We start from the raw sequence: 26,970 nt of genomic DNA, 5'->3' as shown, positions 1-26,970 counted from the left end.
TTTATTATAGTGTATATTGTATTTTTGTAGTCCACAAGGTCATGAGGGTTCCAGTCTTACCAGGATGCAGGACCGGGACCACCTGGTCCGGTTGATTTAAAGAGGGCTGCTCTGTTGTCATGGCGACGATGCTAAACGCTGCTGCTGCTGGGAGTGGGGGCGGGGCTACAGACACCAACTGGAGTTGGGTTGTGGGATGGGGGGGCAAGTGTATGGGTCAGGGGGTGAGAGGTTGGCGGCGTGAGGCTAATAACAATAGCAGAAAGGGATCCCAGGAAGGAGGGGCCTGTTCATGGGAACACCCCCCCCCCCCCCCGTGCCCCCCACCCACTATCACACACATCACACACACCCTCTCATTATGTCTCTATTGTGTGTGTGTGTTATTGTCAAGTGGAGCAGCTGGACTGTGAGTATGACTTGAGGACATATAGAATATGCGGTTGTATTATAGGATTATTATTCTTATGCTGATTTATTTGGGGGAGGTGCCTCAAATTATTTTGAATTTTTTTTTCAATTTATTTGAGGAAACGGGGAAGTAACCTGCTAGCTAACAAAGGGTACAAAGTCAATCCTACACATTTATTTAGTTTATTTTATGTTCCTTTTCTCTTATTTTTGACTTTATTCCCATATTCGAACATTTCCCCTAACCTAATTTTCCAAAATATACAACTTGGAGCCCTCCGGATATAAAATAACACCCCTATAGTCACCTTTACACTTGTATTACCCCACAGAGTAACATAATGTTCCCTTGTTCCCGAGGGGGATTGAGTGGCGGGACGGACAGGAAGTGATGTCAGGTGTTTAGAGTCGAGTTTTTGGATTTGTAGCTTGTGTTTTTATTGATGATTATCATTGTGAGATAATTCAAAAAAAGTCATAAAAGCCTATTGTTCCAGCGATCATGTCTGGTGCTTGTGTGTCATCCAACATTTACTGACACCTAGTGATCAGTGTAGAGTACTGCACATTATGGAGTCTGATTCTGGTTTCTGAATGCCTTACATTTGTATTTTACTTCATGTAGCCATTTTTATTTCACCCAAAAATATGATTTTTAATAATAATAATAATAGGTCGGATTTGACCATAAAGCATGATTTCTGAATTATGTTTTTTGTTTGCTGCGTTCTTACGTCCGAATGTACATAAACTAAAGTTAAATCTACTAACTAATATTACAAAGACGTTATCGGTTACCACTATCAGTATTGGGATCTTGATAAGCAGCAAGTTATCAGTATCGGCTTCCAAAAAAGATATTGTGTATCTTTACTGATAATTATATTTTTTTAAATAATATATTTTGTGTCAGTAATTACAATAAAGATTTTTTTTTGTTGATATTAAACTTAAGAATCCAACAACTTACCACTTCCGCATGGAATGGGAGGATAATTTTTATTCAGACTTCATGCTAAGGTAATGTAATGTCTCTGTTTTTTGTGATTACTGCCACCTAGTGACCAGAATACTACATATGCTTTTTACTAATAATACGTCGTATTTGACCATGAAGTATGATTTCTGAATTATGTTTTGAAAAGCTGTCATGGAGTGAAGAAAATATTTGCGAAAATAAACATTCAAGAGAATTAAAAAATACCAATTTAATCATGCTAGTAATGAGCCGATACTGATACTACACTGCTTATTGATATTTTCCATAGTTGGATCGATCCACGCACCCCCTACTGAGTGACGTTCTAGAGTCGCCCGTGCTCCTGGAAAGGCTGATCTCACTGGCTTGCAGTTGTAGTGTTTGGCAAAGTACTGCGTAGTATTGTGGTCGTATCAGCGAGGGGTGGAACGAGGGTTCAAGCTGCAGAACCATGCAAGGGATCTGCGATATTGGCCCCGGAACGTCAACAACCACAAAGTTTTAGTTTAACCACAAAGGGGGGAAAGCATCATTTCACTTGGAGCGATGATGTTTTTAAAGTTCTCACGATGGGGGATTTTTATGCCAGACTCAAAGTACATATGATGTACTTTAATGTAACGCTGTTAAGAATGTTGAAAATATGCTAGAACAGTAACCACGGCGCCTTAAAGTATTGGAATGAACTTTATTAATAAAACATTGTCTTGGCTGCTATTTATGTGAGCGAAATGTAAGGATGGGTCTTTTGTTTATTATTTTATTTATTTTATTCTGACCTATAAATGTAGTTAGAATATTATATTCTGGTATTAAACCATGCCAAAGTTTCAGATAATGAGGTTTCCGCATTTGGAAGTGAGCCCTGAAAAAAGTTTGGGATGGCTCGAAACGATCGGTTTCAGAAGGCGTGATTAAACCGACGCTTTTGTGATGTCACAGAGGGGCGGACTTCCTTATATGGGCATGGCTGTAAGCCATATATAAACTCTCTGCCCTCCCCCAAGCTCTGCTTCTCTGTTTACGATTTAATTTAATTTCGGACACGCTGTGCGTCCACGCGCCACCCTCGCTTCCGGCTTTTGAGCTCCAGTGCAGCAACGCCGCTTCTGACAAAGCGTGTAGGACAATGGCGCTACGTTGCCACTCTGAGCCAGTCGATCATGAGCTGCCAGTAGCTTCTAAACACTTTTTAATTAGCTATCCAAAGACTTTATTCATTTATTATGAACTCCTATACCAGTTGGGTTCGTTTGTAGTTTGGAAGCACTTTGGCCGTGTGACCAATTACGGAGTGGGCGTGCCCAGAGGCGGGCCACGGGTGGGATCAATTAAACCAAATGTGGAAATTCAGCTGGAGTAGGTGCAAATTGTGGACGATCTAAAGCAGGGGTCTCAAACTCAATTTACCTGGGGGCCACTGGAGCGAGGGTCTGGGTGAGACTGGGTGGCATCAGGTTTTCCCCCAAACCCCCCCCCCCAAAAAACGCATTTATTAAAAACAAAAAACCAGTCACATTTATAATTTTTTTATTTACAACATATTGCGCAACTGCAGGGTCTTGAGACACATGCTAACTCGCAAACTAGAGAGCTAGCGACCTAAACGGTAGCCTTGAAGTTATTTCCTTTAACCTTAAATAGCCCAAAACTTACCACTTCCACACGGATAGGGAGGATAACTATTAACAGTTATTTAACCTTTAACATGAACATGAATCAAACGTAATAATTTTTTCTGGGTACATGATACCATACAGCATCCATATCAAACTAACATTAAATTTCATATCAAGGCGAGGGGGCCGCAAACTAGTGTCCTGCGGGCCACATTTGGCCCGCGGGCCGCGTGTTTGAGACCCCTGATATAAGCAATGAGGATTGGCTAAGGTTTTAGTAAGATTGTGTCTTCAGCCAATCAGAGAACTTGAGTGGGCGGGTGTTTAGAGCATATAATCGAGGATTGGCTAAGGTTTTAGTAAAATTGCGTCTTCAGCCAATCAGAGAACTTAAGTGGGCGGGTGTTTAGAGCATTTCCAAAGTACGATATCGAGAGATGGCGAGTGAGGAGGACGCTAGTGAGAAAACAGCGCTTGCCAAATGGAAGTACAGACACTACATACTACTACATGTACTACTACATGTTAACCTTGAAGGTAAAATGTACATTAATGCCCTGGAAAAAAAACCACAGAAACACAGAAAGTGGAGTAACTCAGTTAGTAACTCAGTTACTTTGAGAAGTAACTAGTGTGCAACACTGCCTAAGAATAGCACAACTAAATAATATCAATTATTATAAATAAATGGCGGTCGACAGCATCATAGTCACTAAATGGGTCAAACCCAAATACAAAAATACATAAACAATATGCTTTTGGATTAGAACTAAGACTATAAAAAGTTCCATTCAAACAAACTACAGTCATTTCTTTCACCGATTGGTGTATATGGAAAAAAAAAAAATCAATAAATGGTCGCCATGGAAACATACTGTCATATTAACACATTGCTAGTCATCCCGACCAACTTGTAGCCTCATTGCTACCAGATGTGCGTGTTTACATCTGACTATTGTTTGTTTGCTGCTGAGGGGCAGAGCTGCCAAAACATCCATGAGTCCTTTTTTCCACACTCTTCCACACGCTTTCAGGGCTTTAAAAGAGCCATTACCGCTTTTAATGGCCGTCCTCCAGGGAGGGGGTCAATCCGAGTTGGCAAATTTGTCAAAAAGTGGCCCTCCGTGTTTACTCTGCTAACGGGGGCAAACGCTCGTTTGTCCGATTATAGTCGCCGACTGCCGCTCATCCTTTCTCAGCGTGCATAGGAAGAAATAGTAGTATAATAGTAGTATAATAGTAGTATAATAGTATATTATAGTATATAAATAGTATATTATATATCCGTTATGAAGGCTGCATATGTGGACGCTGTAATAAATCAATACTTCCTGCTGATGGCCGCCGTGGGGGTGAGCAACTTAATGATACTTTGCGCTCCTTGTAGCTATCTATGTGGAAGACAAGTCATTAATCTTTGTCGCCTCCTCCGACTCTCGACCACCTCATTAATCACTCACAAAAAAAATTAACTCATAACGCTACATAACTACACTCTTTTTCAATAACAAATATTACACATCTCAAGTTTAAACAAATATTTATTGAAATGTAAACACAGGGGGCTGCACGGTGGTCGAGTGGTTAACGCATAGAGACCTCACAGCTAGGAGACCCAGGTTCAATTCCACCCTCGGCCATCTCTGTGTGGAGTTTGCATGTTCTTCCCGTGCATGCGTGGGTACTCCGGTTTCCTCCCACATTCCAAAAACATGCTAGGTTAATTAGCCACTCCAAATTGTCCATAGGTATGAATGTGAGTGTGAATGGTTGTTTGTCTATATGTGCCCTGTGATTGGCTGGCCACCATTTGGGATAGGCTCCAGCACCCCCGCGACAACAAGCTGTAGAAAATGAATGAATGAATGAGCGTAAATGTGACTGTAGGGGTGTTATTTAAGGTCTAGAGGACTCTAATAATGTTAAAAAATGTGTTTAGAAGGTAATGAACGGGTTCGTGCACAGACCTCACAGCTAGGAGACCCGAGTTCAATCCCACCCTCGGCCATCTCTGTGTGGAGTTTGCATGTTCTCCCCGTGCATGCGTGGGTTTTCTCCGGGTACTCCGGTTTCCTCCCACATTCCAAAAACATGCTAGGTTAATTAGCCACTCCAAATTGTCCATAGGTATGAATGTGAGTGTGAATGGTTGTTTGTCTATATGTGCCCTGTGATTGGCTGGCCACCAGTCCAGGGTGTACCCCGCCTCTAGCCCGAAGACAGCTGGGATAGGCTCCAGCACCCCCTGCGACCATGACTAGATAATGAATGAATGAATGAGTGTAAAGGTGACTGTAGGGGTGTTATTTAAGGTCTAAAGGACTCTAATAATGTAAAAAAAATGTATTTAGAAGGTAATGAACGGGTTCTTGGCTGCATGGCGGACAAGTGGTTAGCGCATAAAGACCTCACAGCTCGAAGACCCGAGTTCAATCCCACCCTCGTCCATCTCTGTGTGGAGTTTGCATGTTCTCCCCGTGCATGCGTGGGTTTTCTCCGGGTACTCCGGTTTCCTCCCACATTCCAAAAACACGCTAGGTTAATTAGCCACTCCAAATTGGAAAAATACATCGTGCGTATCGGCCGATACCGATTCAAGTAAAGAACGCAAATATCGTCCCGCCGATGTATCGGTCGATCCTTACTACATATCATTTGATTGCCTTTGATTGGTACTTCATTTAGTCATGTTTATATTTAAAAATGCTTCATTTTGCCAAAAACAATACAATTAAATGTGCTTTTAGAGTATGGAGGAAATAGCCTGTAATGTAATGCTGTTTAGACAAAACAGATTGTTCCAAATAAAAGCCAGGCAAGGACGCCATGCTAAAGGATGACCGGGGTGGACGGGGAAGAGACTCTTGGCAAAAAACACAGCGAGCCCCCTCCTCGGGGGCGGCATGCTAATGACAGAAAGGCCTTTCAGCACAGGGTGTGTTAGAGTGGGGTCTTCTCACGGATACCAGACTTCGGAGAAGAGGCGGATGGGGGGGTGTTGGAACCCACCGGAGTGGGGGGGTTAAGGGAAGTGAACTTAACAGGGATCCCACAACACCACAACAAATGTCGGCCCTGGACAGCTGACATCATGCTTGCATTTGAACTCTTTTTATGGGCAAGTAAAGACGTTTATTGGATCCTCTTTACAAGTACAAGAAAACACCGCGGATAAGAAGACGGGACAGAGATCAGCCCGGATCGGCGAGTCAATTTCTATTCTACATTTCCATAAGAGAAAACACGTTTTAGAATACAGGAATGTGTCTGGGTGACAACTCTGCACTTGAACACACCACAAAGATGAGAAAAAACGGTCATCGCAAAAAAAGATAGCAGTAGCCTCCACCTCACCACCTCACATTACATGTGTTTAGTTTTATCATGGTGATAGTTTGACCCTGGAACGGATTAATTTCAATTATCTTAAGTCCTGTGTGATTCTACCAGCTGTCTAACAAGGAACTCAACACATTCTTAGACGGACAAAATGTCGTTTGAATATTCCTTTCCATGTATACCATTGCTTTCGGAAAGATCATTCGGAAAGATTCCATTCGGAAAGAGAAAAACTCCTAAACGTGGTAAACGTGGCTACTGATCAATTTTTCATGGTATGACTATGACCTATTATTATTCAAAACATATTGAAATACAAGTGATATGTAGTATTCTGGTCACTAGGTGACATTACATTACCTTAGCATGAAGTCAGAATAAAAATTATCCTCCCATTCCATGTGGAAGTGGTACGTTGTTGGCTTCATAAGTTTAATATAAACTAAAAAAAAATGTTTATTGTAATTACTGACACAAAATACATTATTTAAAAAATAAAATTATCAGTAAAGATACAAAATATATATTTTTGGAAGCCGATACTGATAATTTATCAAGATCCCAATACTGATAATGGTGACCGATAACATCTTTGTAATATTACTTAGTATTAATTAGATGTAACTTTAGTTTGTGCACATCCGGACGTAAGAACGCAGCAAACAAAAGTGGATTTGACAAACTGTTCCTGTAGATATCTTAACCAAGTATCGTGACATGAGTACTTTTAACAAAACTGTTGAAAAAATAAGGGGGTTGGTCATCCGATGCCATCATTTCCATGATGAAATCACAGATTGCTTTAGCCCTCACGTCGTCACTGGCGACTTTCCGAATATTGCGGCGATAGGAACAAGCCCCGGGCTATAGCCATGAAAACCAGCAGTTGATTTGCTTGTTGATTTAATTTCTCTTAAGTCCTGTGTGATTCCACCGGCTCTCTAACAAGGAACTCAACACATACTTAGACGTACAAAGTGGGCTGTAACGAGATGGAAGCAAAAGTCCGAGAGTAAGACACTCATGGGAGTACATCATCTGAATCACGATGAAGGCCCCATAGAAGGCCTCATTGTGGCTTTCACACAGCAAGATTGGCGTCATTCAACGCTCCTGAGTGTTCAATCGTCAACAAAAGAGCCGCTGCACCCCCCCCAAACCCCAAGTTCCCAGGCGGACGCTTTTTATGCCATTCACAGCAGCATGAGTAAGAACCGGTCCCGGTGTCAGAACCGAGGAGGTCTCATGGTTTATAGTGACACAGTCCTAAACGGGACGACTCCATCGCTGTCTGATTCCAATCGAAGTCATTGATCGGCAAACAAAAGCACAGAACACAAACTCATTACAGCGATCCAATCATTTGTTTACTGACCCATTTTTACTCAGACGACAAAAATCCAATACGTGGATAGTTTATAAAAAAAAAAAAAAAAGCGAAGCGAGGCGAGGTTGGTGTTTATAATGAGAGCCAGCTTGAACAAGGTCTGAGAAAGCCATCTTCTCCCTACCTTGGAAAAAAAAAAACCTCCTGATTTATAGACCAGCCTCGTGTCTCTTTTAGGTTCTGTGAAAAAAAATGCCAGATTCAACCTTCACTGCTTTGCTGTGTTCGAAAATACTCCTCCAAAATGAGTTTTACGTTTTTACGTTCACATCACATGACTGGAAATCATCTGAGGACCAAATTCCAAAATCTGCAGCAGAACATCACAACTAACGTTTGGGCTGGTGGCCATGGTACGTTCATAGAGGTAAAACCTGATCTAGCTTGTGTTTGGTTTACTGTTAGAACGCATGGGTCCTTTTTTTTTTCACTGTACAAAAGTCTTGGGTCACCACTTAACAGTTTTTCAGAAATTAATCAATCAATCACGAGCCACGTATACATGGACCCAAATATTCCAATTCCATTGATTATTTGCTCAAACGGAAAGAATGTAACCTTTGTATACACCTCATTCCCAAAGAAAAGTACCAATCCCAATATGAATATATAATGGGATTCCCAGGGGTGGAATATTCCTTTCCCCAATCCGATTGAGGTATCTTGTACCCGCTCAAACGGAAAGTTGTCAGACTGCGTTCTTCTTCTTCTTCTGTTGTTTATTGGCGGTTGGCAAGCAGCTTTGGTGTGCATTAGCGCCATCTGTGGAACAGAATCTAAACCCTTCTATACGCCATTCACAAGTCCACTTTTATTCCAAAAGAAAATACATATCTATATAAAACATGTGCCCAGCTTCATTATCAAATATTAGCAAGATTCAACTTTATCTTTTCCTGTTCCCGGGTGCGTTCTTTCAGCCAATGCTGAGATATGACGTAACACGCAGCTCCACACGTTCTTCACTTTAAAAAAATGGAGGCCAGCAATCGGCACTGGACTGCTAAGGAAAGTTTGTTTTTCAAACTAAATTCCAAGACTGAACGAAGGAAAAACTGGGAATACGGAGTTATTCCAACAAGTGGAAGAAAAACTCCAGGAAGTCGGTATCACGTGATGTTGGTGTTTACGTTTTACTGGGCATGCCCCATTGACTATTCTGGTTGATTATAGCGGCGCATGGAGACACGCGATTGGAATATTCCTTTCCATGGATACCATTGCTTTCGGAAAGGTCATTCAGAAAGAGAAAAACTCCTCATGTAAACGTGGCTACTGATGAAAACCAGCACTTGATTAGCTTATGCTAACACATCAACAGCACCGTATGGGTATGGGTATGTATCAGTTTTAATTCCAGTCAATACTGTACAGTATAACTGAACTGAAAGATCTAAGCATTGAAAACAGAGGAACATTTCGCAGCATCTTTCCTACTCAGATTTCAAAGAGAACCCCAACTGATGTTTTCCACCATTTTTGTCCCCCCCCCCTGCTGTTCTAACAAGCCTTTAACCAAACAATGGCCCACAATGGTGTCTGACTCAGCACCATTCTAATTGCATGTTAGTGTTACTATCTTATTAAGTCTGGGAATGGTCTCCAGGCATGTTTTCCTTCTGAAAAAAAAAAAATTATAAAAAAAGGAATGACTGACTAAGTGCCTCATCCATAGCCGCAGTGGTTTTGGCTTGCGGCACGTGGCAGGAAAAGTGCGAGACAGATGCTTTGTATTAGGGAAGGATTTTTGACGTGTGCTTGGAAGACAGTCGCGGCTAACAAACAAGCTAACGACTGAGAACGGGCAAAGTTTAATGGCAACTTTGCATGTTTTGTCTATACGTATCATCTGTGTTCAGGTCACTTATGGTAAAGACAACAACGATGCATCCAGGCTGCAAGGCTCCTTGCCGTCTCATGTTACACCGCTGACAAAAAAGCAAAAAAAAAAAAAAAAAACTCTATTTTCCACTTAGGGTTAATGGAGGATAATAATGGTGCTCCCTTCCAATTCATGTTGCTCTTAAATCACAGAGAAATATGATATTTAATAATAGGTAGCCAACACTGAAAACAAGCTTTAAAGCTCATTTTTTCGACACTTTGTATCGAGTTGCTCCTGAAGAGCAGCTACACGCAATAACCCGCACAGAAAACTTCAGATCAGGGGGTCTCAAACACGCGGCCCGTGGGCCAAATGTGGCCCGCAGGACACTAGTTTGAGGCCCCCGCCTTGATATGAAAGTTTAATGTTTGATATGGATGCTGTATGGTATCATGTACCCAGAAAAAATTATTACGTTTGATTCATGTTCATGTTAAAGGTTAAATAACTGTTAATAGTTATCCTCCCTATCCGTGTGGAAGTGGTAAGTTTTTGGCGATTTAAGTTGAAAGGAAATAACTCGAAGGCTACCGTTTTAGGTCGCTAGCGCTCTAGTTTGCGAGTTAGCATGTGTCTTAAGAGGCTGCAGTTGCGCAATATGTTGTAAATAAAAAGAGTATAAATGTGACTATAGTCGTGTTTTGTCATGTCTACAGGGCTCTAATAATGCTTTGGTAATTTTAATCTGAAAAAAATAATTTGTCTACCCACCAACTATATGTGGTTTCTTAATTTTTTATTATTATTATTATATTTATTTATTACTGATTGATTGATTTTTTTTTTATTTTTGATTTGTTTATTTATTTTTGATCTCATTTTGTGAAGGAAAATATATATAGTCGGTGATATATTTTTAGGCGGCTTTCGACATGGGGTGTCGAAAATGGTAACGGCGTTATGCGGTAAAAGTAATTAGTTAGATTACCTGTTACTTACCTGAAACGCCATTATTGCCATTATTGTTCTTAGGTAACCAAATACTGTAAATTCTCCAATTAACTGATATTAAATTAACAAAAAGCATATATACAATAACTGTGCAATAAACTGTGCAATAAACCTGTGTCTTGATCGACATGTATGCTGCTATAAATGATCTGGTGATTTGATCTTATCTTATCTTATCCAAGGGGCTTTGTGATTTTTGCGAATGACCGATGGAATTAATTAGGAATCCCGTCAAGTCGATGGAAAGACCAGCTGGTCCGGATCGTGGCTCCTCGTTGTTTACATTTTCCAGCTGTTGGAAGATCTCAGCTTTGTGGTGAAGACAGGTCGTGGTCATGTTGTGGTTGGTAGTGATGGATGAATGGATGTAGAGGACGGGAGTGGGGGGGGTAAGTGATGACATTGGAGGCAGAGATGTCTGAGCCATGCTCCCCCCCCCCCCTAAGTGGAGTCTAAAGTGGTTTTGATGGTCCTTGGATCAACACACAGGATGAAACCCAGCAGTGCGTTAGTCCAGCACTTGTGGTCCGGAAGAACCGGGCTGCGGGGTCAGCGTGGCTCCGAATGAACGGATGGACGGCGTCAAAGCAACAAAACAGTGGCTCTTTTGTGTGGCGACAACTTCTTGGCTTGCGTTTTTTTTTCCTCGCTTTTCTCCTCCTGCACACACATACGCACGTATCTCGCTCCTTGTGATGCGGGCGTGACAAATGGAGGCCCACGCCGTCCACACAGACAGTCGCTAAGTTGTCTGCGCTCCTCCTCCAGACGCCTTCACGTGTCCTGAAGTGCGGTTGGCGGTCCAACTCGCGTCGGAGACCGGAAACCATGTGAAAGTCATCAAAGGGAAGAGTCGCCAATGGGATTTTTGTTTACGACAAACAGGATTTGTAAACAAGAGAATTGGTGTTCAAAGTTCTACAGTCGACAAAAAATGTATTTAATGATAAAAACGGACGGTAAACACACAAAATTGGGATAATCTGTTCCAGGGTCAAACTATGGCAAGGGTGCTAACTTCTGAACGTATTTTCAAACGTACTTCCTCCTTTTAAAAATGTGCAGCACGGCAGATGGAACACACGCACGTGTAGTGACTTGGCAAGGTTTACTGACTAGGGTGGAACGTATAGCACAGTTTTTTTAATTTTATTTTATTGGCACATTCTAAAAGTACAATTTTTAACATGAAAAATAAATTTAAAAAATCTTTACATAAAAAAGTTGTCATGTCACAAGAAAGTCGTACTTTTATAAGAATAACTAAAAAATACATTAAAATAATTAAGAAAAAAGGTAAGTTTTTTTTATAAAGTTGTAGAAACTAATAAAACAAAAATATTTTTAAATTTTTGAAAAAAATTAGGTTGTGGGGAAAAAGTTATAATATTATAGGAATAAAGACAAATATTACAAAAAGAAAATTTTAATAGTTAGAAAAGAGAAAAAAAAATGTTAAAAAATGAGAATAAACTTGTAATATTAAGTGGTAAAATCATGTAATTTTAGTAGCATACGGTTGAAATATTAAAGAAAAAAAATATTTAAATAAGTCGTAATATTACGACTTTCATAAAAATAAAGTCGTAATTTTTTTTTAATTTTTTTATGTTTAAATTAGATTGGGGAAATTTTTATAATGTTAATATAAATAAAGTCAATTTTACAAGAACATTTACAAGAAGAAAGTTGCAGTAGTTATATTTTATTTATAATAATAATAATAATAATATTAATTAATTCATTCATTTTCTACCGCTTATGCTCACGAGGATCGTATAAATATATATATATATATTTTATGTTGTTAATATTGAAACATATTTTGCTGTCAGAGAGTGGGAGGGGCTTCTGGTACCACTAACGTGGTTGCCTCCTCCTTGTTCAATCCCAGACATTTTTCCATAGACAGTTTTCCATAGCTTTTTGTGTTGTATTTTGTATATTTCACTATGTGCCTTTTGACTTCCTGGTTTCGGTGCAGCGTGTATTACTATAGCGCTGCAGGCTGAGTTCTTATAAAATGTACTCCTACCACCTTGTGGCTGTTTTTCCATCATAAAACTGCACCAAACATGCTCTATTCTATTGTGGCCATGTGTCATCACCTCTTTTTTTTTTTTTTTTTTTTTTTTTTTTTAACATCTAGTACAAACAAATTGAAAAAACATACGATGGTGGCGACCCATGTGGGGATAGGCTCCAGCTTCACCGTGACCCTAAACAGGATAAGCGATATGAACGATAGATGGCTAGTATCAAAATGTCGCATCCATGCAGCTGCATCGGCCATCTGTTGAAAGAATTTCCCTCCAGGGCAAAGAGAAGCATTCGTGTAGGACTGCTTGTAAATGCGTCTCCTCCGATGTCCAATCCCGAGAATAGAAGTCCTCACGGGGGCCCGTCGGGATGTACATGCGGATGTTTTAAACATATGTCCTTGTTGTCAGGGTGCCACGGACCCACCGCCACGTCTGGTCCACACGGAAAAGATTCATGTGCTGTTATTTCATCTGTTTCAATTATTATGTCCCCAAACTGTGTCATATTTAATATTAATATTTAAGTGTTTTATGTTGGGTTGTATCGTTTATACTTCAAAGTTCTAGCCGGCGGTCAAGTATCGTAATTCCTTGCACTTTGAATTTTGAGGCCTTACTTTATCACGGTTTTTCATGATAAATCATGCTGTCGACCATCAAGTGTGTATAACACCTCTCACCCAAAGACAGCTGGGATAGGCTCCAGCATACCCGCAACCCGAGTGAGACTAAGTGGCACAATAATCCGCATCGCAACATATTTACACCAACAAGCACAAGTATTATTTATGTCTTAAATGGCTTCTTTTTGTGTTCTATATTGGGTAATACAAGTGTCAATGTGACTATAGGGGTGTTATTTCATATCTGGAGGTCTCTAAATGTATTTATTGCCGTAACTATGATTTTTTTGCGTGCTTGACAGAAATTCACTTATCACGTTTAAGGTCTGGTACCAATGAACCGTGATAAATGAGGGATCGTTCTAGTGCAGTCCCGTTTTGACTACTCAATTACTTTGATATGTGCTTAATTATTTATTAATAAATAATTAATAAAGCACATAATAAAGCTTAATTATTTATTAATAAATAAGTGTAATAATTAATTATTTATTAATAAATAAATTAAAATAAATTAAATACATTAAAATAAATTAATAAAAAATATTAATAAACAAGAAATAAACAAATTAATAAAATAATTAATAAAATACATAATTTAAAAAAATAATAAAATGCATAAATAAATAAATAATTATAATCTAAGAATTTATTAATAATTTATTAATTACATAATGACTCAATCCTATCCATCCATCTGCTATGTCGCTTATCCTCACTGGGGTCGTGGGTATGCTGGAGCCTATCCCAGCTGACTTTGTGCAACTAACCTAACGTGTAGTATATTTTTGGAATGTGGGAGGAAGCCGGAATACCCGGTGAAAACCTCACAAAGACGCCCAGTGGTGATCGCAGTACTTGTACTGTACAGTACACAGTATGTATGTACAGAATATGTTCATTCACTTTGTTATGTGTGAGAAAATTGTTATGTGTGAGAAATAATCTAAACGAGCACATTCAAGGACTTATCAGGCGACTTTCATGAGATTCCTGATTTTCGAAGGTCAATTCCAAGGCATCGCCGTGTGTGTGCACAACGAGCCGCCGACCAAGGAAAGCAAATGTTTAACTCTTGTCGTGTTTCCTGTCGGATGGTTTGCTCCAACAAAATAGAAAATCTCCCAACACTTTGTCTGGGATCCTTTCAGACCTCGGAAAGGCCTCTTATTCCCGGCTCGGGGACAAATATTTTTATATCTCCCCGAACTACACAAACAGTGTGGATGAGCGGTTTGAATACTTTGAAGGAATCCAAGTGCCAGTGGTTGTAGATCTACTTTAATGTACTTTGCCAGAGCAAAGAACTTGCAGGATCCAAACCTCATGGAAATATAAAAAAGAAATATACCCCAAAATTCCACGGTGGTGTTAATAGTTTTCAGATTAAAAAAAAAAAAAACATACATTTGGAGTTTGAAAGTGAGCCGAGATGCTAATGCTAAGGTTGCGGTCCGAAGAAGCAAACATTGCGGCGTTGTTATAGAGTGATGTCATCGTAAAGCATCTTTGTTGTGTTGCGATGCATGAGAGCATTAAAACATAAACAGACGCCCGACCAGGATGTCCAAGAATACCATTTCCTGTCACACATATGTGCACAAGATGGGAAAAAACACACACACGGCGCTTTGTTTGCATGCGTGGCTTCATGCGACCACCTCCGCAGAGGGCAGCCATCCATGTGGGGGGGGGGGAGGCGGGGGGCGTCACGTTAATTTGTATGACTGGGCATTATTGCATTGTAATGTGTTATATATAATATATAGTGTATGTTTCATATATGACTTTAAATTGAAGGTGAGTGTGAATGGTTGTTTGTCTATATGTGCCCTGTGATTGGCTGGCCACCAGTCCAGGGTGTACCTGGCCTCCCGCCCGAAGACAACTGGGATAGGCTCCAGCACCCCTGCGACCCTCGTTGAGGATAAGCGGTAGAAAATGAATGAATGAACATTATTAGAGACCTCTCGACATGAAATAACACCCCTATAGTCACTTTTACACACATTTATAGTAAACATAACAGAAAATAATACATATAAGGCACAAACAATTAAGACATAAATAATATTTACATTTTTTAGTATGTTTATATTCGGTTCCTCCCACATTCCAAAAACATGCTAGGTTAATTAGCCACTCCAAATTGTCCATAGGTATGAATGTGAGTGTGAATGGTTGTTTGTCTATATGTGCCCTGTGATTGGCTGGCCACCGGTCCAGGGTGTACCCCGCCTCTCTTGCCTGAAGACAGCTGGGATAGGCTCCAGCACCCCCACGACCCTTGTGAGGATAAGCGGTAGAAAATGAATGAATGAATATTATTAGAGACCTCTCAACATGAAATAACACCCCTATGTTACTTTTTACACACATTTATAGTAAACATAACAGAAAATAATACATATAATAATAATAATAATAATAATACATATACATATATTTACATTTTTTGGAATGTTTATGTTCAGTTCCTCCCACATTCCAAAAACATGCTAGGTTAATTAGCCACTCCAAATTGTCCATAGGTATGAATGTGAGTGTGAATGGTTGTTTGTCTATATGTGCCCTGTGATTGGCTGGCCACCAGTCCAGGGTGTACCCCGCATCTCGCCCGAAGACAGCTGGGATAGGCTCCAGCACCCCCTCCCACATGACCCTTGTGAAGATAAGCGGTAGAAAATGAATGAATGAACATTATTAGAGACCTCTCAACATGAAATAACACCCCTATAGTCACTTTTACACACATTTATAGTAAACATAACAGAAAATAATACATATAAGGCATAAACAATTAAGACATAAATAATATTTTATTTTTTTGGCATGTTTATATTCGGTTCCTCCCACATTCCAAAAACATGCTAGGTTAATTAGCCACTCCAAATTGTCCATAGGTATGAATGTGAGTGTGAATGGTTGTTTGTCTATATGTGCCCTGTGATTGGCTGGCCACCAGTCCAGGGTGTACCCCACCTCTCGCCCCAAGACAGCTGGGATAGGCTCCAGCACCCCTCGTGAGGATAAGCATTGACATTGACATTGTTTTTTTTCCTTTTGTTGCTTTTTCAGGTTGCTTCGAGTGCTGCATCAAATGTCTAGGTGGCGTCCCGTACGCCTCGCTGGTGGCCACCATCTTGTGCTTCTGCGGCGTGGCCCTCTTCTGCGGCTGCGGCCACGTGGCCTTGACGGGCACCGTCACCATCCTGGAGACTCACTTCTCCAAGGTGGCCAGCGATCACGCCATGCTGACTGACGTGTGAGTAGGACGGGAACACGCTTTGTCTTTTAACCGCTTTTCTGGTTAGTGGTTAGCACACAGGCCACGCAGCTGGGAGACCCGAGTTCGAGTCCACCCTCGGCCGTCTCTGTGTGGAGTTTGCATGTTCTCCCCGTGCATGCGTGGGTTTTCTCCGGGTACTCCGGTTTCCTCCCACATTCCAAAAAAACATTCCCTAAACGCGCTCTCGACTCCCCCGTTACGAAGGTCCTGTGTTTGAGTCCTGGCACCGCAAGTTGGAAATGGGAAACCATTGGAAACTTCAACTGTCACTATCATAAACACTTTATTAACTATAAGAGTATTAGGGAAAACTGCACATTGGTTGAGTGGTTAGCACGTGGGCCCCACAGCTAAAAGACCCGAGTTCAATTCCTCCCTCGGTCATCTCTGTGTTGCATGCATGTTCTCCCCGTGCATGCGTGGGTTTGACTCCGGTTTCCTCCCACATTCCAAAAACATGCTAGGTTAATTAGCCACTCCAAATTGTCCATAGGTATGAATGTGAGTGTGAATGGTTGTTTGTCTATATGTGCCCTGTGATTGGCTGGCCACCAGTCCAGGGTGGACCCCGCCTCTCGCCTGAAGACAGCTGGGATAGGCTCCAGCACCCAATGCGACCCTGGTGAGGATAAGCGGTAGAAAATGAATGAACATTATTAGAGACCTCTCGACATGAAATAACACCCCTATAGTCACTTTTACAAACATTTATAGGAAAAATAACAGAAAATTAAGGCATAAGCAACTAACACATAAATAATATTTAAATTTTTTGCAATGTTTATGTTCGGTTCCTCCCACATTCCAGAAACATGCTAGGTTAATTAGCCACTCCAAATTGTCCATAGGTATGAATGTGAGTGTGAATGGTTGTTTGTCTATATGTGCCCTGTGATTGGCTGGCCACCAGTCCAGGGTGTACCCCGCCTCTCGCCCTGAAGACAGCTGGGATAGGCTCCAGCACCCTATGCGACCCTGGTGAGGATAAGCAGTAGAAAATGAATGAGTGAGATGTGGCGATGGATGGCAGTGTATCTGATTTCCCAGCATTCTTGAACGCCCCCTAGTACACCCTGAGAGAAACTGTTTCCACTAAATTAGAAGCATGGGGGGGTGGAGGGGGGGTCTTGCCTCACCCTGATTCGATGATGTCATGGATTAAAGGCCGTGGTTCCTATTTTTGCCCGTAATGTATGATCTAATGTTCCTCCAAAGGCCAAACGTATGAAAAATAGCCTTTTTCAATGACATCACATCGGCTATTTTTAGCCTTCTGTGTGTTTCCAAACTCCGCAACAGAGCAGTCCTAATATGGCGCTAGCTACAAAGCATCCATTAGCCTCGGTCATAAAAGAGGAATGACACGAGATGGTTTATGTAAGCCCCACTGTTGGAAGCGTCTCCTGGAGAACTATCTCCAGAGTTCATCAACATCTCCAGAGATCATCAACATCTCCAGAGACCATCAACATCGGCGTCTCTCAGCACTCGGACTCGACTTGACCTCTCCATCCCAACCGTTTGGTCTTCCAGAGTCCAGCTGATGCAGTACGTCATCTACGGCATCGCCTCATTCTTCTTCCTGTACGGCATCATCCTGCTGGCCGAGGGCTTCTACACCACCAGCGCCGTCAAGGAGCTCCACAGCGAGTTCAAGACCACCATCTGTGGACGCTGCATCAGCGGAATGGTATTTTCAAAACAAGCACAAAAGATGATTATGTAATCCGTATTATGTACACTTTTGGGGGATTGGTCTCAAATCTTATCTATGATAACATATTTTTCATTGATTGACAAGTATGTTGTGCAACACGGCAGCAACAGAACCAATGTTGTAGTCAAAGTATTATTATTATTATTACTATCATCAACAGTGCTGCAAGCTGATTCATGCAACTGACACTTTAAAGTACACGCAGTAGTCGATAATAGGGATCGACCGATATGGGTTTTTTTTCGGGTCGATGCCGATACCGATTTTTTTCCATCACCCTTAGCCGATGACCGATTTTGCTTGGGCCGATATTTGTGGCCGATTCTGCTTTTGATCCCTCAATTTACATGAAAAAATGACAATGATATAAAATATTACAGGTCTCAAGTTTAAACAAATATTTATAGAAATGTAAACAAAGTAGATTTTAAAAAAATGTAAACAAAACTTTTTTAAAAACACATTTTTTAAAAACCCTTAGATGCATAAGTGGGTCAAAAATGACCCGGTCAGGTTGTTTTCTTGAAATATCTTCGTAGTGAAATTTTTTTTTATCATTTCATATTCCAGGTATTCCTCAAAAAACATGTTTTTGATATCATGCCATTCACATTTTTAACTTATCTTTTATACATTTTAAGAATTTTTTTTTTTGTGTTACTACCCCAACCTTCCATAAGTGGGGCAAAAATGACCCGGTCAGGTTGTTTTCTTGAAATATTTTCATAATGAAAAAATGTTATCATTTAATATTCCAGGTATTCCTAAAAAAACATGTTTTTAATATCATGCCGTTTTACATTTTTAACTTACCTTTTATAAATTTTAAGAAATTTTTGTTTTTGTGTTACTACCCCAACCTTCCATAAGTGGGTCAAAAATGACCCGGTCAGGTTGTTTTCTTGAAATATCTTCATAATTAAAATTTTTCATCATTTCATATTCCAGGTATTCCTCAAAAAACATATTTTTGATATCATGCCATTCACATTTTTAACTTATCTTTTATACATTTTAAGAAATTGTAGGTTTTGTGTTACTACCCCAACCTTCCATAAGTGGGTCAAAAATGACCCGGTCAGGTTGTTTTCTTGAAATATCTTCTTATTAATTTTTTTTTTATCATTTCATATTCCAGGTATTCCTCAAAAATCATATTTTTGATATCGTGCCATTCACATTTTTAACTTATCTTTATATTTTAAGAAATTTTAGTTTTTGTGTTACTACCCCAACCTTCCATAAGTGGGTCAAAAATGACCCGGTCAGGTTGTTTTCTTGAAATATCTTCGGAATGAAAATTTTTCATAATTTCATATTCCAGGTATTCTTCAAAAAACATGTTTTTGATATCATACCATTCACATTTTTAACTTATCTTTTATACATTTTAAGAAATTTTAGTTTTTGTGTTACTACCCCAACCTTCCATAAGTGGGTCAAAAATGGTTGTTTTCTAGAAATATCTTCGTAATCAAAAAATCATATTTTTGATATCATACCACATATCATAACACACAATGGATCCTCACGTTTTCTATTGTTGTACGAGGTCATTTTCTTTTTCAAAGATGTTAAAAATGAAGATGTTTCTAACATGAAATCATTCTTGTGTGGTCCTAAATATATAATACTAAATATCATACAAGTGATTATTCATAACCAAAATGGCAAAATTGGCATAAAAAGGCATTGATTCTAGTATGGGTCATTTTTAAAAGGAATAAATATTCAACCAAGTCCAAAACATTTCTGTTGTAGTTTAAGTCCTAGCTAGCATCGATTTGATGACTCCGCTGTCGGTGAGACGCACCGCTCTTAGAGTGTGGAAGTGGTACCGTGACTGCGTGTGTCGCAGGGTCCATCCGGCAACACAAAGCTGCCCCGGCTCGATATATATCGTCCGGTCGATCCTTAGTAGATCACGCTCCTGGATGCCTACCGCCAACTTGTCGAGTTAAATACTTCATTAGGGGGTTTCCTACAGCCACAGAAAGTAGCTGCATACAAAGAGTTGTATAGTATAAGGCAGGGGGTGGGCAAATTTGGACTTGTGGGCCGCATTGAGTTACGAAAATTGTCCGGGGGTGGGGGGGGGGTCAGAACATATATTTAACATACACACATACTATTTTATGCTTGTAATTTTCATTGAATTATTTGTATAATTTTGTAATTTTGTCTAATCAGGCCACATCAAATTATGTCATTTTATTTTAAATATTATTATTATTATTTTTTTTACTAAATAAGACATCCAACTTCGAAGTCATGTCGCCAGTTTGTATGTTAAAAGTTAAAAAATACACAGAAAGCAACTGGCGGGCCGGAATCAAGCACTTGGTGTGCCGCATGTGGCCCCCGGGCCGCAGTTTGCCCACCCGTAGTAATATTATTTTGTGTCCCCAGTTCGTGTTCCTCACCTACATCCTGGGCGTGGCCTGGCTGGGCGTGTTTGGCTTCTCGGCCGTGCCGGTCTTCCTCTTCTACAACATGTGGTCCACCTGTGCCGCCATGAGGTTGCCCACAGCCAACCTCACTGACGTGGACTCCATTTGCGTGGACGTGCGTCAGTACGGTAAAGGACTTCTTACACGATGTGATAGTTCGCTCGTTTTGGATGAAAAGCGCCGTCGCTTGGGGTCCAAAAACGCTTTCATGTCATGTCCCGTAATTGGAATTCTGCATCCTTAGGGATCATTCCATGGAACGCCACGCCAGGGAAGGCCTGTGGATCCACGCTAGGGGACATCTGCAACACCAGTGAGGTGAGACATAACATTCATTTTATTCAATTTTCATATTTAACGATATATTTGTGGGTGTGGCGCAATTTTTTTTTAACACTAATGTGTTTTTTTTGTAGTTCTACCTGTCATATCACTTGTACATCGTAGCCTGCGCTGGAGCCGGCGCCACCGTGATCGCTCTGGTAAGACACTGGAGTTATGATCATAATCTTACGTTAGAAATGTTGTGTGGTCATTTTTAATAATTCATCACGACGTCAACTGCACGTGATCACCATCTCAATTCATGTTCTCACTACAATTTAGTAGGAAGTCCTACAAAAAGTATCGGCAATCTACCTCAGACGGAGAAAACAAAAAAAATATGCAAAAAAATTCACCAGTATCAGGAGAATTTACATATTTTTTCTTGTATATTTCGGAATTTTTATTTTTATTTTCTTGGAATTTTTTGTTCTCAAATTTACAATTTTTGTTCCAATGTGGCCTAACATTCATTCATTCATTCATATTCAACCGCTTATCTTTACAAGGGTCGCAAGGGAGGGGGATGCTGGAGCCTATCCCAGCTGTCTTCAGGCGACAGAGACGGGGTACACCCTGGACTGGTGGCCAGCCAATCACAGGGCACATATAGACAAACAACCATTCACACTCACATTCATACCTATGGACAATTTGGAGTCGCTAATTAACCTAGCATGTTTTTGGAATTGGGGCTGCATGGCGGTCGAGTGGTTTGCGAGCAGACCTCACAGCTAGGAGACCGGGGTTCAATTCCACCCCCGACCCTTTTGAGGATAAGCGGTAGTAAAAGAATGAATGAGTGTAAAGGTGACTGTAGGGGTGTTATTTCAAGTCTAGAGGACTCTAATAATGTTAAAAACTGTATTTAGAAGGTCATGAACCGGTTCTCGGCTGTCGAGTGGTTAGCGCGCAGACCTCACAGCTAGGTGACCAGGGTTCAATTCCACCCTCGGCCATCTCTGTGTGGAGTTTGCATGTTCTCCCCGTGCATGCGTGGGTTATTTCCGGGTATTCCGGTTTCTTCACACATTCCAAAAACATGCTAGGTTAATTAGCGACTCCAAATTGTCCATAGGTATGAATGTGAGTGTGAATGGTTGTTTGTCTATATGTGCCCTGTGATTGGCTGGCCACCAGTCCAGGGTGGACCCCGCCTCTGTCGCCCGAAGACAGCTGGGATAGGCTCCAGCAACCCCCACAACCCTTGTGAGGATAAGCGGTAGTAAAAGTATGAATGAATGAGTGTAAAGGTGACTGTAGGGGTGTTATTTCAGGTCTAGAGGACTCTAATAATGTTAAAAACTGTATTCAGAAGGTCATGAACGGGTTCTCGGCTGCACGGCGGTCGAGTGGTTAGCTACCAAGGTTCACGTTTTGTATGTAATCCTACTAAATTCTTGTGAGAACAGGCTGGGAGTGGGTGCTTTGGGAGATGCGCGACGGTTGTTTTGAGGTGGTACGATCCGAGTATGCCGGCATGTTCTCTCACCAACCTTCTCTTGTTCTCTTCCACCAGCTGATCTACATGATGGCTACCACTTATAACTTTGCCGTTTTGAAGTTTAAGAGTCGAGAAGACTGCTGCACTAAGTTTTAAAGCTTGTTTTTTTTTTTTGTTTTTTTTAACAGCACGGCGCAGCGCCAGCATCCAACACACACACACACAGAAATACACACACAGAAATACACAACTAAAAATGAAGCTGACTTTAGACTTTGCTATCCAGGGAGGACGCCTAATGACACTTGTCTTCAAGAGTAGATGACTAGTTTGTCCTACTTCCCCTGGCACTCACTTCTAGAATACGTGGGCAGATTTATGTACACGCCGAGGACCACACCAGTGTTATTTATATTCCTCAAATTTCACAAAACGCACACATTGTCATCACTATTGATCGCATAAAGTCACAATCACTTTAACGGTGTAATGATAGTCATTCAAGTTTGTAGCTTTGACATTGACATAATACAGATGATTAATCGGAGCAAAACGGAGCCTTAAAGATGATCTTTGGAATGTTTTTTTTTTTTTTTTTTTTTTTACCAGCTCCTTCCTTATGATGCTGATGAGTGTCATGTGACCGCTTGTGTCCTGTGTGTATATTTCACAGCGAGCGCACTGTGAAAGGCTCATATCTCATCACGTGTCATTAAGTCGTGTTTTTGTTGTTTTATGATGTAAGAGAGGTTGGGCCACACTGAAGACAAACATTGAAATATTGCTCGGGGGGGGAAAAAAAGATTAAAGTTTTTAATGTTATGATAAAAAATATGGAATTGTACAAGAGTCCTAATCTTGCAAGAGTAACATTGAATATATAAATACAAAAAAAAAATGTTGCAGATAATTATCGGTACCAATATTATCTGACATCCCTAAAATGTATCATCTTAAGCGAATAAAGTTTAAATATTCAGTTGAAAATATTGGTTCATAATCTTAGTGTTCAATTTGAATCATAAAAAAATGTTTTTTTTTCAGGAAAAAAATCTCAATCCTAACAAGGGGGGAAAAAATCATAAGAACAAATAAAATCTCTACAAAAAAACTGTAACCTTCCCAGATTAAAATGTATATTTACAACAATTAAGTTCTTAATAATGAGTTCTTCAAGAAAAGTCCAATATTGACTTTACAGTAAAAAAAATTGGTTGTCTTTCAAGGAGTTTTCTGATTACCAAATATTTTGTATTTAATTAAATAATTATTTTTTATTTTAATTAATAATTTAATATACCTACCGTCACCTAATTTTTTCATGAATTTTCTCTGTTTCATGGTGAAATCAGACATTTGTTAAAATTAAATGTAATTAAATAATTAATTAATTTTAATTAATAATTTAATTAAATTTAATTTTAAAAAAAGTCTGATTTCAACCATGAAGCAGAGATTTCATGAATTGTCTCTGTTTCATGGTTGAAATCAGACATTTTTAAAATTAAATTTTATTAAAAAAATAATTTTAATTAATTGTAAAAAAATAAAATTTAATTAAATAATTATTTTTAATTTTAATTAATAATTTAATTACATTTAATTTTAAAAAATGTCTGATTTCAACCATGAAACAGAGACAATTCATGAAAAAATCAGTTTGCGACAATTAACTTAGGAAGGAATCAGTAAGGAATTGTATTGAAAAAAAAATATTCCGAGAAAAAGTCAAATTATTCAGAAAAAAGGTTTAAAATAATTTTTTTTTAAAGTATGTAACAATTCTTAATGAGAAAAGAAGTAGTCATCCTACATGAAAGTCATTTTTTAAGGAAAAAAGTCATAATCTTATGAGAAAGTGAATTATTGTTTTCCAAGGGGGAAAAAAAACAACCTAAAATTTCCTCATTTTAACACAAATATGTTTATGAACGTAATATTACAACTATTCTCATATGTAACTTTTTGCAACTCCCCCGACCCAAAAACAACTGATATTGCAAAATCGTAACTTTATTGTCGTATGTTCATTAGTTTCCTTTCAGTGTGGCCCAATCACTCCGTTTTTTGAGAAACAAAATGTAGTTTTTCCTCTACAATTTTTGCTGGTTTTGCTTTTGCTCGTTTATATTTCTTTGATTTTTCTCTCCAAGTGCCATTAAAGAGTCTTTTATAAAAAAAAAAAAAAATCTTAACACTGAGCCTGCATGCTTAAAGTCTGTTTATAGTCACTTACTGTATATGTTTCATATATTTAATTCCCTCTCAATTTTTTTTTTGGAAGACTGTAGCCTTTACATTCCATATAAAATAAACAATCTTTGTTTAAAAAAAAAAACCCAACAAAACAAACTGATTTCTTTCTTTCTTTTTTTTTTTTTTTTTTTAAATGATAAAGTGAAAAAGCGACACAGCAACACACAAACGTGCACAATCTTTGCACTAATCTTCCAAACGCTTGCAACGTCTGGCTTGCTTTCCTTTTTACTCACCCTCATTCTCCTCTTCACTGTGTCATTTAGGTAGCGTTTGAAATGGCAAAACAATTACAACTATTAACATGAAGCATAACATTGCCGTCAGTCGACCCTTTCCACATGACGTCAAACCACTTCCGTTCGCGAGACCACCAAAGTTCATATTCGGTGAAAAATATTGACATAATAAAAATGGATTTTTGATTCCAGGCCCGACCCGAATACGTGAATTTCTTATTTATAAATGAAATATTATCGCAGTTGGAGCATAGAAAACCTCTTTACAACCTTCTAAGTGTGGTTAGAGCCCTCTAGACATAAAGTAACACCCCTATAGTCACTTTTACACTCCCATTACCCAATTTCTAGTAGATATAATAACAGTAAATAAGCCATTTAAGACATAATTGCCTTGCTCATTGGTGTTGCTGTAAATTCTTGTGTTCCTGAGGTGGGAGGGTGAGGACAGGATAGGATGTCGGGGGGGTGGGGGGGTGAGTGTTAACTTTTAGCTTGCCCACAACAATAGCCCATGTTAGGGATTACTGTGACTGAGATCATTTAAACCTGAAACAAAAGCCTGGTATTGATCAAGGTCTGGTGCTTGTGTGTCTCACCGAAGATTACAGTAATAATACAGACACCGAGTGACCAGTGTAGAATATTACAGATGACAGCATCTTTAAAATGGGTCTTATGAACGCCTTATGTTTGTATTTTAGGTGCACAGGAAGTAGATTGACCTTGTTTACTACTTTGCGCTTGGAATGCAAAAATATATGAAGATAGAAATAATGTAGTTTTGTGGTTAAATATGGCATAGTCGTTAAAGAATATGCGTATTTAAGCACATTTTATGTTGTTTTTTTGGCCTAAATTAAGCATTTTCAAACATAATTTTTTAAATTAAAAAATAAATAAAACAAACAAAAAAAAACTTGAACTGTATTATGGAAAGCAGGAAGTGAACAAATGTAACAGTTAGTGATTGTAAAAGTACCAGATGGAGGGGTAGGCTTTAATAAGCTTTGCTTCTTCCTACTCCTTTTGGACATGTGGAAGGTTTTTTAAAATTAAAAACTTAAAAAAAAAAAAAAAAAAAAAATTAATAACATTTAAAAATAAACATTAAGAAATTTTAATTTTTTATTACAAATTACAAAAAATACAAAAATAAAAAATGTTAATAAAAAATTAAATAAATACATAAATAAAGAAGCTTAAATTATATTAGGAAAGCAGGAAGTGAACAAATGTAACAGTTAGTGATTGTAAAAGTACCAGATGGAGGGGTAGGATTTAATAAGCTTTGCTTCTTCCTACTCCTTTTGGACATGTGGAAGGTTTTTTAAAATTAAAAACTTTAAAAATTAAAAAAAATAATTTTTTTTATAAAATTTAAAAATAAACATTAAGAAATTTTAATTTTTTTATTACAAATTAAAAAAATACAAAAATAAAAAAATGTTAATAAAAAAATTAAATAAATACATAAATAAAGAAGCTTAAATTATATTAGGAAAGCAGGAAGTGAACAAATGTAACAGTTAGTGATTGTAAAAGTACCAGATGGAGGGGTAGGATTTAATAAGCTTTGCTTCTTCCTACTCCTTTTGGACATGTGGAACTGGGAACTGATTATGGGATGTAATCTGATGCATGTTCAAATGAAATAAAAGCATTACCATTACCAAATATCAAACTAAAAAGAAGCTATTAAATATCTTTCATTATTTGTGTACATGTTATCGCATTAGCAAACACGTAGCGGGAGCGAAGATACCAGAAATGGTGTGACGTCACTGTGAAAAGGGTCTCCCTTTAAATCAGGGGTGGGGAATCTGTGGCCCGTATAGAGATGATGTAATTAAAAAACAAATAATACCTGATGGGAACTGTTCTAAAAGTCAAACAAGGCACCAGTAAGCATTTACTGGTTGCTAAAACTGAAGGGGTTCCCCAGTCCTGCTTTCAAGGACTTGTCTCAGTGGAATTGGACTGTAGTTTTTTTTTGTTTTTTTTTAAATAACAAC

At 39.0% G+C, this 26,970-nt stretch overlaps 1 protein-coding gene across 2 annotated transcripts in view; it reads left to right on the top strand.

Moving 5' to 3' along the window:
- Positions 1–26,970, top strand: part of gpm6bb (glycoprotein M6Bb) — a 42,985-nt gene that overhangs the window by 12,708 nt on the left and 3,307 nt on the right. Inside the window, exons 2-7 of one of the 2 annotated variants that reach the window (XM_058082284.1) lie at positions 16,315–16,501; positions 18,059–18,215; positions 20,652–20,820; positions 20,937–21,010; positions 21,109–21,174; positions 22,536–23,063. In XM_058082284.1, coding sequence (XP_057938267.1) covers positions 16,315–16,501; positions 18,059–18,215; positions 20,652–20,820; positions 20,937–21,010; positions 21,109–21,174; positions 22,536–22,616 — 734 coding nt within the window. In that variant the 3' untranslated portion in view covers positions 22,617–23,063. Of the gene's footprint in view, positions 1–16,314; positions 16,502–18,058; positions 18,216–20,651; positions 20,821–20,936; positions 21,011–21,108; positions 21,175–22,535; positions 23,064–26,970 lie in introns of those variants that run through there. The other variant, XM_058082283.1, reaches the window with a different exon arrangement.

Source organism: Doryrhamphus excisus, chromosome 9 (genome assembly GCF_030265055.1).
Source record: "Doryrhamphus excisus isolate RoL2022-K1 chromosome 9, RoL_Dexc_1.0, whole genome shotgun sequence".
Taxonomy (NCBI): Eukaryota; Metazoa; Chordata; class Actinopteri; order Syngnathiformes; family Syngnathidae; genus Doryrhamphus; species Doryrhamphus excisus.
Note: the sequence above shows the minus strand (reverse complement) of the source record. Positions and strands in the feature narration are given on the sequence as shown.